This window comes from Ylistrum balloti, unplaced genomic scaffold, assembly GCF_031769215.1.
Source record: "Ylistrum balloti isolate Yb309-2 unplaced genomic scaffold, AGI_CSIRO_Ybal_v1 Utg369980, whole genome shotgun sequence".
Taxonomy (NCBI): domain Eukaryota; kingdom Metazoa; phylum Mollusca; class Bivalvia; order Pectinida; family Pectinidae; genus Ylistrum; species Ylistrum balloti.
The window spans coordinates 605601-619025 of record NW_026782068.1 but is presented as its reverse complement, the minus strand read 5'-3'; the positions used below and the strand labels follow the sequence as shown (position 1 = coordinate 619025).

At 34.3% G+C, this 13425-nt stretch overlaps 1 protein-coding gene across 1 annotated transcript; it reads right to left on the bottom strand.

The window, feature by feature from the left end:
- Positions 1 to 606: 606 nt before the first annotated feature.
- Positions 607 to 12877, bottom strand: LOC132547813 (chorion peroxidase-like). Its single transcript, XM_060211616.1, has 12 exons — positions 12855 to 12877; positions 12338 to 12657; positions 9937 to 10060; positions 9041 to 9261; positions 8262 to 8435; positions 7415 to 7457; positions 6834 to 6940; positions 6311 to 6406; positions 3127 to 3219; positions 2240 to 2936; positions 1815 to 2084; positions 607 to 976 (listed from the first exon to the last, which is right to left on the bottom strand). The coding sequence occupies exons 1-12, from the start codon at positions 12875 to 12877 to the stop codon at positions 607 to 609; spliced, it is 2538 nt and encodes an 845-aa protein (XP_060067599.1).
- Between the last annotated feature and the right edge of the window lie 548 nt (positions 12878 to 13425).

Genomic DNA, 13425 nt, shown 5'->3' with positions numbered 1-13425 from the left:
AAAATAGCTACTACGCACAATAAACAAACATTACGTGAATGAAAAATTTATTAAGCAAACATAAAAGGGAATGATGAATAGTGCCCCCATTATTTAATTGGGATACCTAATAAATTACGCTGATAAAACAAAATATCAGATAAAACGTTGTTCTAAAAGTTAAATATATTTAGTCAATCACGTTCCCACCAACACAAACTCAAAATATAGAACAATTTACATAAATAACTGTTCAGAACATTCAAATATTTTTTCTGCTCTTTTTCATTCAAGAAAATATTCAATAACTTTTTTAAAACCGTTGATAAAATAAACTGAACTCACGAATACTAACACAAACTTGACTATGCGTATTAAATACGTCATTGATTTAAAAACGGCGAACGCAGTGGCAATACAAATATTTTCGTTACATCATTACTTATTGCTCTAAGATAAAAACAAAATTCCATTATTCCACATCATATATTTTGACATCATTTTTTACTTACAAAATGTTGGCGCAAGGATTTATATTCACGACATGACATGGTCAGTGTATTTTACAAATCTTGGAGCCATATCAGTCTTATCACAGATACCTAATGGAACATAGTCATAGATAATTCACTGGAGAACAGGGTCGCGTAAATCAATTCTTGGAACATTTGGAAGACGTGGATTAAGTGGAAATGTTGGGAAAACAGGACCTGGAAATGGCCGCAAGGTGGCCGGAGGCCAGGGATTACAATTTCCCCCGGTAAGGTCAAATATTCCACCCCGGGTCGAGCTGCCAATCTCTGTATCTTTTGCAAGTCCAGGACAACTTTTGCCGCATGAATTTGGGGCTGGATTGTTACATTTTCTTGTTCTTGTTTTTACTGGAACACACCCTGGAGTGACTTTCCATGTTGTCCATGAGCTCCACTGACCGTTAACAGGAACACAGAGGGACAGGTCTGGATTTGGAATGGATCCACAACTTACTGCTGGGTTGCTAAAAAGGAATTAAAGTAACAAGATAAGAACTGCAGGAAACAGACAGGAAATACATAGTTCAGTAGCAATAGGGTACGTTAGACGAAAAGACGAAGTATTAAAGCTATACATCTGATTTGTAACAACATAGAATAAAACAAAAATTTCGTTAAATTGGTTTCGATACTTTCCCTCCTTTCAATATACGTTTTGCACCATAATTTTCTAAACAAAAGAAAAGAGATTTTCATCATCATATTAAATATATGTTTTGTTTTTTGTTCGCAAATCTGGACAAATTTAACTATTTCCAATTTTAACTTTTTTATACAAACTGAGTGTAAAATTACTTATATTTCTTCGATATCTAATATCTAATGTGAAATTATAATCTCATCTAAATTGTCAAATAGTTTGTAAGATGTGTACATGGCTTTGTAAGTCCCATATAACGTTGATACATTTATTATGCACATTTAACATGCAAAGATGACGTTAGCAACAGTCATGCCGAGTCATGCATATTACTGACCAAGTATGATGGCAGTTATGAAATAGCAAAATCAATAGCATCCTGTCCAATAATTGTTTAAGCTCCCATTTAACAAAATTAATAGCATTCCCTGTGTCATAGATGTTTCAACTCTCATTTAAATATCCTTCTCGAATGAATATGCAGAAGTTTAAAACGTGACTTTTTAACACTTAACCTTGACATTTTTTAAGTAATGCTACATACCCTTAACTCAACTTCCACCATCAAAAAATTACACCTTAACTAAATGCAGTAATGACAAAAATTAAAGTATTTGATAAGACGTTTGCTACTAATTCATCTGTCATAACCTTCCACTTACGTTGAAGATTGTTTCCGGAACACTTTGCGGGGGATGGACGACACTCCTGTTGTATCACATAGAATTCTAGCCATGGTTGTCTTCCTTATTTCATTTAAAAGTCCAATCGGGAATTTGACATTTGTGTTGCTTTCGTAGAAAAATCGATCGCCTTGTTTCAGAGCTTGAAATTGTAAACCGATCAGACAAGCGAAAGTTGTTCCAATATTTCCCCCGGGGATGTTGTTTTCAGAAACGCCTCCGGTGAACAAGTCAATGTCAAACACGGTACTAAAATGATAAAAAGGGAGCCATGATTCTAGTACATATAAACAATCCCTTGTCAGAGTTACTGTGTAACAGTTTTTCTTATTTCTAGGAAATCGAACCCCATACATTGGGTATTAGATTAACACACTGTTGTATGTTTATGTTGTTGAACTTACTTGTAAACTTTCTTCAGAAGTTTCCTCAGTTCGCTTGAATGGAGATCTAATGCATCAAAGTCCGAAGCGGGTCCCAAATTACAAGCCACTCTCCAGGTGTTGTAATCATATATTCCAAAGTCACGCCCTCTCTGAATGTTTGTAGCTGCTAAGTCCAAACCATTCTTAGGTGCAGTCTGGAACAAATGTCTTGTTACTTCGTGAGTTATATGATTATCCGTCTTCTGTGCGGGTGAAGTGTACAGACCCTTCATGATGGAGTCGACGCCTCCGTTGTAAGCGAGATCAGGCTTAAGAAATGTGGTATGGAGTCTGTGATGGAGGACTGTACCTGAGGCTTTCTTCTCTTTTATGTCATTCCCTATCAAGCTGTGCCCAAATCTGAAAGCAGATGTCGAGAAAGCACTTCTTATCATCGGCTTCACGGCCGTGTTGTAACCCTTGTAGTACTGTCCAGATGGTTTGGGTTTAAGATCAAACTGATTCATAATATTGTCACCAAGAATTTCCTGGAGCCATTCGTTATAAGTGATATGCTGCAACTGGGCTGTGACAATTTTTCTGGTTTCCTGGAAGACAATATCATCACTCATACCAGGATTTGCGCCTTTGATTTGTCTAGCTAAGTTGTTATGATGTCTCATCCAAACTGTCTGGAGGGAAATTAGTGCTGGCTGTTGGTTTACCCGGACATCGCCTATATCAGAAAATAAAGTTAACTGTCACCTGATTATACTTTTATTTTCAAGTAGAAAACCACTGATTACTGCTCATATTCAATTGCACATTCAATTACTGTCGCATTTGGGAAAACGTTTCCTGCCTTTACAAAAACTACCAACTTCAAACTTTAAATGTGTGCATTAAATAAACTTGATTATTCCTACCTGCATGGAAACACTTGTCACTGGAAGCCTGGGCACAGATACCATTTGGGTTTAAAGGCAGGAGATCATTGTTACCTTGGGATTTCAGGAAAGCTGGAGAAAAATTGCAATATCAGCTGCATAATCATGAGAAAATCATAATGCATTTGAATGTTGCTATAGATACCGTTATTTACTGGATTTTTTTTTTCTATCCATTGTTTGAACGTCTTTCTGATCATTTACATAATAAACTTATCGGTAATCTAGGCAATAACACCTAACTGTCTTCAGGTAATATTTTTTTAAATTTCATTATAATATGATTTAAATTACCATTTGTATATCTGTACTAGTACCAGTATTGCTAATAATTGCCAGCATTCAAAACCGAACTGAATTGCTACAGAATGATATTTTTAAATCGTTAAATTGCTGCATACATTGTAATGCGTTCAGTCAAACCAATCCTTTGTATAATGTTATTTATCTAAGTGCAACAGCGTTAATCAGTTTGAGCACATTTGACATGAGTTGTGTTAAAAACTGCAATGATCTTCCATCATTATTGTTCACTTATTCATTTATTAGGGCTTTTTACCATTTGGTGAAAAGACCTATTGTTTTTGTTATGTTTCTTATTAGGGCTTTTCACTAAGTGGTGAAAAGACCTATTGTTTTTGTTCGGTTTCTTATTATTCTTATTCTTCTTCCAATTTTGTGGGTTCGTAATCTTTTAAATTGAAATATATAGATATTCATTCTATTCACCTTTATGTAGATACGTATATGAACTTGTCGATGCCAAATTTTTAAGTAGGTCAAAAATCCAATATGGCCGCCATGACGTCATAAGTTAAAAACTTAAAAACGACGATATCTCCAAAATCGTTGATTATACAGAATTTGTGCAATTATATTATTTTTAGAGAATTTCCTTATCTAAATTTTTGTCATGACATGTTATCAGAGAATATGTCAAATAAAAAAGCTCGCTGTTGGGTGAAGTTTTCAAAATTTAACAAATTTTTTATTTTTTTTTTCAATTTTGAACTTTCTTGAAATTTTCTTCTTCAGATCGATGCAGAACATCCTTCCGATGAATTTAATGTTTTGTTTTTCGGTAGATTGTCGCCAAAGAAGTGAAAAGCCCGCAAAATTGTTAGCAACAATTTCTAGTTATTATTATTATTATTTTTCTTCCGAACTTTGTGGGTTCGTAATCTTTTAAACGGTAAAGACCACACCTAATATGTATTGACTATGTTATAGGTACATACTGGAAGGTGACGATGCAGATTTTTTAAGTAGGTCAAAAATCCAATATGGCCGCCATGACGTCATAAGTTAAAAACTTTAAAACGGCAATATCTCGAAAACCGTTGATTATACAGAGTTTGTGCAATTATATTATTTGTAGAGAATTTCTTTATCTAAATTTTTGTCATGACATGTTTACAGAGAATATGTCGAATAAAAAAGCTCGTTGTTGGGTAAAGTTTTCAAAATTTAACAAATTTTTTAATTTTTTTCAATTTTGAACTTTATTGAAATTTTCTTCTTCAGATCGATGTAGAACGTCCTTCCGATGAATTTAGTGTTTTCATTTCTTCTGAAACATTTACCATTTCCGCTGTACGCCATTTTGAAAATTTCCTTTGATCTTTTAAAAATGCCGACAAATAGGGAAAACTCGTTCTAGATCAATATTGATGGGCTATATTTTATCAAATTGTTACTGAGGATATTTCCCTAGATGTCTTCTACCATTTAGTGACATATTCAAATTCACCGGAAAAAGATAATGGCCGCCATGACGTCATATCCGATTTTACCTAAAATGCCGTAACTCAAGAACTGTTTCAGCTAATGACCTCAGTTTTAACCATATTATGTAAAATAATAAGAAAACACTTTTCACAAGAAAAAACTGGGATCAAAGGTCAACTTCGGGTCTTCGGTAGGGGTCAAAGTTCAAAAGTGTTATTTTAAGTTACCAAATTTGACAAACTTTTTTCAAGTTCTGCAAAGCCTTGAGTCTTGATATTTCATGTGTAAGATGTCTGATCAATTATCTATCAAGTTTGTTAATATAAATAACCTTGACCCACTTTCAAGGTCACAGGGGTCAATTATGTAAAAATCGTTAAATGGTAATTTTTCCATTGTTAAGCTGCCAAAGTCTTCAACTTTGGACATAAATATTCTGTGGACATTTCCTGTCGAGAGATATAAGAGAAACGTACCTCAAAATTCAACTTCCGGTTTGCGGTGGGGGGGTCAAATGTGAAAATTGCTATTAAGGGTACCAATCTTTGAAGAACTTCTTCTCAAGTTCTGAGAGGCCTAGAGGCTCTATATTTCACACATATGAAGCATATATAACTGGCAACGAAGTTTGATAATATAAATGACCTTGACCCACTTTCAAGGTCACAGATGTCAATTAACTAAAAATCGTTAAATGAAAGTTTCTCAATTTCTAGAAGGCATACAATGATGAACATTGATTATAAACCTTCTGTGGAGACTTCCTAGTGATTGTCATAAGGAAAACTTCCGGTTTCCCAAAGGTGTCAAAGTTCAAATATACAAAATAGGGTACCAGTGTTCAACAATCTTCTTGTCAAGTCTCACAAGGTCTAGAGAACTAATATTGGTGATATATTGATTATCAGATGTTACATTATACGGCTTGCAAATATGAATAACCTTGACCGACATTCAAGGTCACAGGGATCAAATATGTTTGAACCTTTAAAAAGTGTATTTCTTCGGTATTATGTAGCTATACCTCCTTAACGTTTCAAGATTCAAAGTTAATCTTTGGATATGTTGTAGAGACTAACAAACAAGGAATCTTTCTCATATATTGTTATCAGGATAAATGTCAACTTCCGGTCAACTTGTCGCCAAAGAAGTGAAAAGCCCGCCAAATTGTTCACAACAATTTCTAGTTTTGTATTTGTATTTCTGAAGGTTCAGCTTTCACCGTTTTACTTGAGGTTTGGTGTATAAAAGATGTGTATTTCACTGTCAGCATGAAACTGACTATAGAATTCCAAATCTATTTTATCAATCCGATTTCATGCTGATAAAACCGAAATAAAGCCGCTCCAGCCCCATTCCCCTTGAAAACAACAGCTATTTCAATACTCGTATGGTTTTAAGTGTTTCTTTGAGGCTTATGTAGATTTACACTTACCTCCATCACGGAGGACGTCTAGCGTTTCCTGATCCGAGCCGTATATGGCCGATCCGTCCAGGAAATGGGTGACTTGGTTAAGTTGCTGACGAGGACCTGCTCATAAAAATATGAAATGCAATACGTCTTCGTAGCCTTGTTTATTGGCGTCAGAGAAGAAAATGGTGTAAGTATCTTGGGTTGAGATATTAAACACTAGGCAATTCAAATATCTGTTCTACCAGAATAACGATAAAAGTATGTATTGTATTTCTGTACAAAAGTGTTTGTATCTACGTTAAAGAGATCATTTTCATCTAACTCGGTTGAACCGTTTAAACAATTCTATCGGTACATGAATTGACCACAAAATTGATGGATCACCCTGTACAATGTACATCACACCTTGATTAAACTCTGGTTTAAACAAAAATAATAAATAAGAAACTAAAACCATTTGCCTTAATGGTTCCGTTTCGTGCATTAGAATATAATTTTTACAGTGAATGCCAAAGCTTTCTAAAAACAAATATCAATAACATACCAAAACGGCAATCGATGGGAGGTGCTGGAAGCGCGCGGACAAAGTTCATACAAGTTCTGTCGAAGTGTTCATCGTTATCCGCTATAGGGATAGGGAAACAATTCCTCCTAGAGGGAAAATGCAATATTTTTTATTTGTGTACAGTTTTATTTACCTCGTTGTTATATTGAATTCATTTTCGATAATTGATGTTAATTCGAAAAAAAAACCCAGCTAAATTCTCACTCAAAATAGCACATAAATGTATCAAGCTATGCTTATAGAAAGAAAACAGGCTTTTAAGATATTTTTGTTGGAAACAGGCACCTTTATTTTGACGATTGTACAGAAAGAAAAAAATGACAATCCACATGTCTTTCTGTCTAAAACCAAACCTTATGATTTCACATACTAACTATGGATTGTATTAACTCTGTCATGACAACAGCCACCGAAATGAAAACAGAAACTCAAAATCGATGCGAGGAGGGCGAAATATGTATATAAGAATTACACAGACCTAATGAAAAAACCTGAGTGACATTGAAAATAAGCTTAATACCAGATACCATAGTTATCAAATTATCTAATCATTTACTCACCTTCGTTTAATTCTACAGCAATTCAGATTTCTCCCAGCATAACCTGAAATAGATAAGATGTTATCAGAGGGGTTTTGTGACGTAATTCTGTGGTCAGGTATACACACCTCATATATATGTTACACTCATTCCCTTACAATGAGAATTATACAAAAGGCGATTAAGGCAATCTAAAAGTGATTGTCGAAATTGATCGTGATATCAACATTTAGACATGAAGGTGTACTAACCCCGTAATAAAACAAATCGTCTTATAGCGAATAGATTCGAAAGAAGGGCAAATTCATCTTCTGAACGTATGAGAATATTTAGTCTCCGATATGTGACCACTCAAAATAACTACGTATTGAATTACCAAAGTAATTAATGAAATATTGTTAAAAATCATGGATGCTTGATATGTTAGTTATACATTATGAATCAAAGTTTTACTTGGTTGTAAAATATAATCTCTACATATCGATTAGGAAAATGTATGTACACCTGGTGGTGTGTGATAATAACTTAATTATCCTTTATTTTACAATACATAATAACTAGTATTTCTTTACATTTTTTAAATGTCCATATATTATTGTGTATCATCACCGTGTGTTAGCGCACAAAGCTTTGCGTTGATTTAACAGAACATGGAATTTGATTATTGCTTTACAGAACAATTGTTTTTCAAATTGCAACAATGCATTTTAAACTCGGATCTTAAGCGAAAAATACCACTGCAGTTTTGACTGACATAATCATACTTTTTGAACGATACCATTCCTATTTTAAGAAAATGTATTTTTTATATCCACATGACGTATGTTGGTTAATATAATGTCTTTTTCTATCCATGATATTAGATTACCTTTAGAGAGAGCGGTCATTTGGATGTCGTGGCTAACAAGCTGTCCGAATTCCATAGAGAGATGGCTTAGCCGGGGAGCTATGGGTCCGAGATTAGTATGTATCTCCACACTTATATTACGAGCAGAGGGAAGCGGCACTTGAAACAGGCCTTTAGTCCTTGGCGAATTTACTCCTACAAAATAGTCCATTAATAGGAAAATGTTGTAAAATATAATTACCAGGTATCGAATATTAATTTATTGTAAGTTGTAAACTCTCTGCACAATGCTTCACCATACAGTTGTATTTCTAAATCATCAGGATGTTTCATTATTGCTTTAAATTATAGCAATAAGTTGACCGTTTAAGTATTTTCATCTGTATATCATAAATTCTTACAACAAAATCAAGCAATTATATTTTGACTTTGTTTCGTTTTGTTGTATCAGGGTCCTAACTATTAACACTGACATCAAGATTGATTTAATGGCGGGATACATTTACTCGAAGGGAAATAACTCTTAAGATCTAAGATTATACAACTGGCACACCCAAGTGATAAGCACCTGTCAACAAAATGTTTAGATCAGTAATGCCATATTAGAAATGAAACTGCACACAGTTGTGTTGTTTTTCTAAGCCTGAACAATTACACTGAGGCCAAAATTGTCAACCTATTAGCTAATGAGAAAATGACATTTCGAATGAAATGAAAGGGGAAAAAACTAGTTGCGATTAACAATTAATCCACACATCAATGAATATCAAACATTTCAGAATAAACGTCAAGTATATTACCATCGTCATATGCGGGAGGAAGAAATCGTTCGAATGCCGTGAGTGCTTTTCCCCAAAGGGGATTTTTCAAGTTGTTACATGACCCATCGATTGTCCGATATTGTGAGCTGGGATTACACAGAGGGTTGAAGAATGGACATGTGCGCTTGGCTGAGACCAGGAAGTCCGAACCGACTTTACTCAAAGCTTTCTGGATCTGTGAATCTACAGGGACGTTGAGTCTTTAAACAAAATGGATTGTAAGATCAATTAAAGTCGCCAGTAAATTTAGAAACGTTCGATACAAATGTACAATTAAATACAGCAACGTCTGATTATAATACAACTGCAACAAAGTAAAACAAACAAAAAAGAAAGAAATTCAAGTCTTTACTTGATTACTGACCACGTGATCGCATTATAAAGTCACGTGATGCGTGTACATATCAGACTATTCAGACCTGAATGTATTGCATTATATCGGGAGGGAGAAGACGATTGAAAAAAGCATGTAAAAAGTGAAACAGAGAATTGTGTTATACATCTGAAGTTTTGTCACCTAATGCATCTGAGACAGCAAATGGTTATATTGCCCACACAACGCAGCCGTTTTAAGTTATGTCTTTAGAATGGAGACATGTATATTTTTTTCAAAATATAAAGCATTTATAATCAATTTAAATTGAAAATAAAAAAATACTTGTAACGACATGAAAAAGTTTGTTTGTTTTTGTTTTTTTTGTTTTTGTTTTTTTTTATCATGCTGAAAACATCTAACTTCAAATATCATGGTGTAGCTACATCTCAGAAAAGGATTGTTGTAATTACACATGATTGTGGAGGGGCATTAATTCTGACAAATTACATCGCAAAAAAAAATTAAATAAATGAATAAATAAATGTGTCTTTTTGCTCACCTGCTCGTTGTATCTATTGCCGTCTCTACCATCAGCTCAGCGAATTCTGAAAGCTCGAGTGCCCGTGGACTAGTGCTAAAGCGTGGTCCGAATCCCTCAGTAGCATGGTCTAGTGTATCAAATGCTGTGAAATAAAGTCCGCACAATATTTATCAGTCATTCAATGTGAATATCGAAAAAGCTATGTCACATCTATGAATGAGGGTTTTACTTATTTGGAATAGCGGATATGTGCAGGTTAAATATGTGTGATAGCATGCTGCCATTTCATATGACATACAAGGATGTGTGATTACAACAATTGAAATGATCATTAAATAGCTGAATCACGTCAGGGATATTGTCAAAATCAAAATTTATATTTAAAGCAGTTAACAATTTATTCATTTAACTATTTATAATATTTATATTTACGACAGTGAAGCTTAAGACACTATACACATATTCATATTTACGACAGTGTACCTTCAGACACTTTACACAGTATTTATATTTACGACAGTGTACCTTAAGACACTATACACATATTTATATTTACGACAGTGTACCTTCAGACACTTTACACATATTTATATTTACGACAGTGTACCTTCAGACACTTTACACAGTATTTATATTTACGACAGTGTACCTTCAGACACTTTACACATATTTATATTTACGACAGTGTACCTTCAGACACTATACACATATTCATATTTACGACAGTGTACCTTCAGACACTTTACACAGTATTCATATTTACGACAGTGTACCTTCAGACACTTTACACATATTCATATTTACGACAGTGTACCTTCAGACACTATACACATATTCATATTTACGACAGTGAATCTTAAGACACTATACACAGTATTCATATTTACGACAGTGTACCTTCCGACACTATACATATATTCATATTTACGACAGTATCTTCAGACACTATACACATATTCATATTTACGACAGTGAATCTTGAGACACTACACACAGTATTCATATTTACGACAGCGTACCTTCAGACACTATACACAGTATTCATATTTACGACAGTGTACCTTCAGACACTATACACAGTATTCATATTTACGACAGTGAAGCTTAAGACACTATACACATATTCATATTTACGACAGTGTACCTTCAGACACTATACACAGTATTCATATTTACGACAGTGTACCTTCCGACACTTAACACATATTCATATTTACGACAGTGTACCTTCAGACACTATACACATATTCATATTTACGACAGTATCTTCAGACACTACACAGTATTCATATTTACGACAGTATCTTCAGACACTTTACACATATTCATATTTACGACAGTGTACCTTCAGACACTATACACATATTCATATTTACGACAGTGTACCTTCAGACACTATACACATATTCATATTTACGACAGTGTACCTTCAGACACTTTACACATATTCATATTTACGACAGTGTACCTTCAGACACTATACACATATTCATATTTACGACAGTGAATCTTAAGACACTATACACAGTATTCATATTTACGACAGTGTACCTTCCGACACTATACACATATTCATATTTACGACAGTATCTTCAGACACTATACACAGTATTCATATTTACGACAGTATCTTCAGACACTATACACAGTATTCATATTTACGACAGCGTACCTTCAGACACTATACACAGTATTCATATTTACGACAGTGTACCTTCAGACACTATACACAGTATTCATATTTACGACAGCGTACCTTCAGACACTATACACAGTATTCATATTTACGACAGTGAATCTTAAGACACTTTACACAGTATTCATATTTACGACAGTGTACCTTCCGACACTATACACATATTCATATTTACGACAGTGAATCTTAAGACACTATACACAGTATTCATATTTACGACAGTGTACCTTCCGACACTATACACATATTCATATTTACGACAGTATCTTCAGACACTATACACAGTATTCATATTTACGACAGTATCTTCAGACACTATACACAGTATTCATATTTACGACAGTGTACCTTCAGACACTATACACATATTCATATTTACGACAGTGTACCTTCAGACACTATACACAGTATTCATATTTACGACAGCGTACCTTCAGACACTATACACAGTATTCATATTTACGACAGTGTACCTTCAGACACTATACACAGTATTCATATTTACGACAGCGTACCTTCAGACACTATACACAGTATTCATATTTACGACAGTGTACCTTCAGACACTATACACAGTATTCATATTTACGACAGTGTACCTTCAGACACTATACACATATTCATATTTACGACAGTGAAACTTTCGACACTGTATTATTGAAAGTCGGAAACATTAAGAAATACATAGAAAGACTTTCGGAATATGTGAAAATGGTCGATTACCTCCTAATGCGACTTCTTTCCGAGTGTCAATCGCGATTTTGCTGATTGCCTCGTCTACTGATGCTTTAATGGTTGGTGCAAAGTCAACAGTCTGACTTAATACAGAGGAATCAAGCCTTGGAATTGCAGCTGCAGCTTTAACTGCAAATTTGGATTGTATTGATGGCGTTTTGGCTTGGTCTGGTGAAGATGGTCGACCAAGACTGGCGGCAGACGGGACGTCCATCGTTCCAGTGAGAAATGGAGCACTATTGAGTGATGCAAGCGCCGCATTCGCAGACGAAAACATCAGTAAAAGGATTGTGAAAGTATAAAACGTCCTGTAAATAAAACGGATTATTTTAAATTTTGAATATTGAATTTGTTTTATTCGTCTCTTGAATGTCTACATCATGCTTGATAACTCCACCATATTTAGAAATGAACGGAGATAACTAAACTCGGTAGAGCAAAAGTATTTGAAAACGTTTGACAGGATTTTCCCCATGCGTAAGAAAACAGATAAATTTACACTTACCTTGCTAAAACAGCAGGATACATCTTGTCTAGCTGCAGTAGACGATATAACCACGTATTATCCCGTCAGCTCCTTTTATACATAATTTGACGTCATCAGATATGTTGATGTTAAAGTATTTCTTAGAAACAAGTCATTAACATTCTGTTTTGTAATTTGGAATTTCCACCGCAAAATAGAAAATTTTTACTTGGGTCATATTTTCTTTTAGTATATCAGCATGCACCTTCGAAGACAAAAAAAAAGGAATAAAACAAAAACTGCATTACTTGAAGCGAAGTAGATAAATATTTACATTTACATATATGTATGTAATATATTTATAACGCAGACCTATTCCCGTTGGAGCCCCCACAATATTTACATACATTATACACAACATTATACAGGACAGCCAATACGTCAATCCTACCTGTAGTTTCCACGAAACTGATCACATTAAAGTTGTTGATTGGCACGGTAGAATTGTATATCAATTGGACTTAAATCATAAGTACATACGAGAACGTTTTTATCGTAACATTACATGTCTAAAATCCCTTCTTAAAACTGTTGACATTTGTAAAATTCT

What these genes read in the sequence shown, in the direction of transcription:
- LOC132547813 (XM_060211616.1), bottom strand. Translation starts at nt 12,877, where the DNA reads ATGTATCCTGCTGTTTTAGCAAG. An exon ending in TGCTGTAGAATTAAACGAAG is followed by an intron (nt 6,941 to 7,414) that starts GTGAGTAAATGA and finishes TTTTCCCTCTAG; the next exon opens with GAGGAATTGTTTCCCTATCC. An exon ending in TGACAAGTGTTTCCATGCAG is followed by an intron (nt 2,937 to 3,126) that starts GTAGGAATAATC and finishes TTTCTGATATAG; the next exon opens with GCGATGTCCGGGTAAACCAA.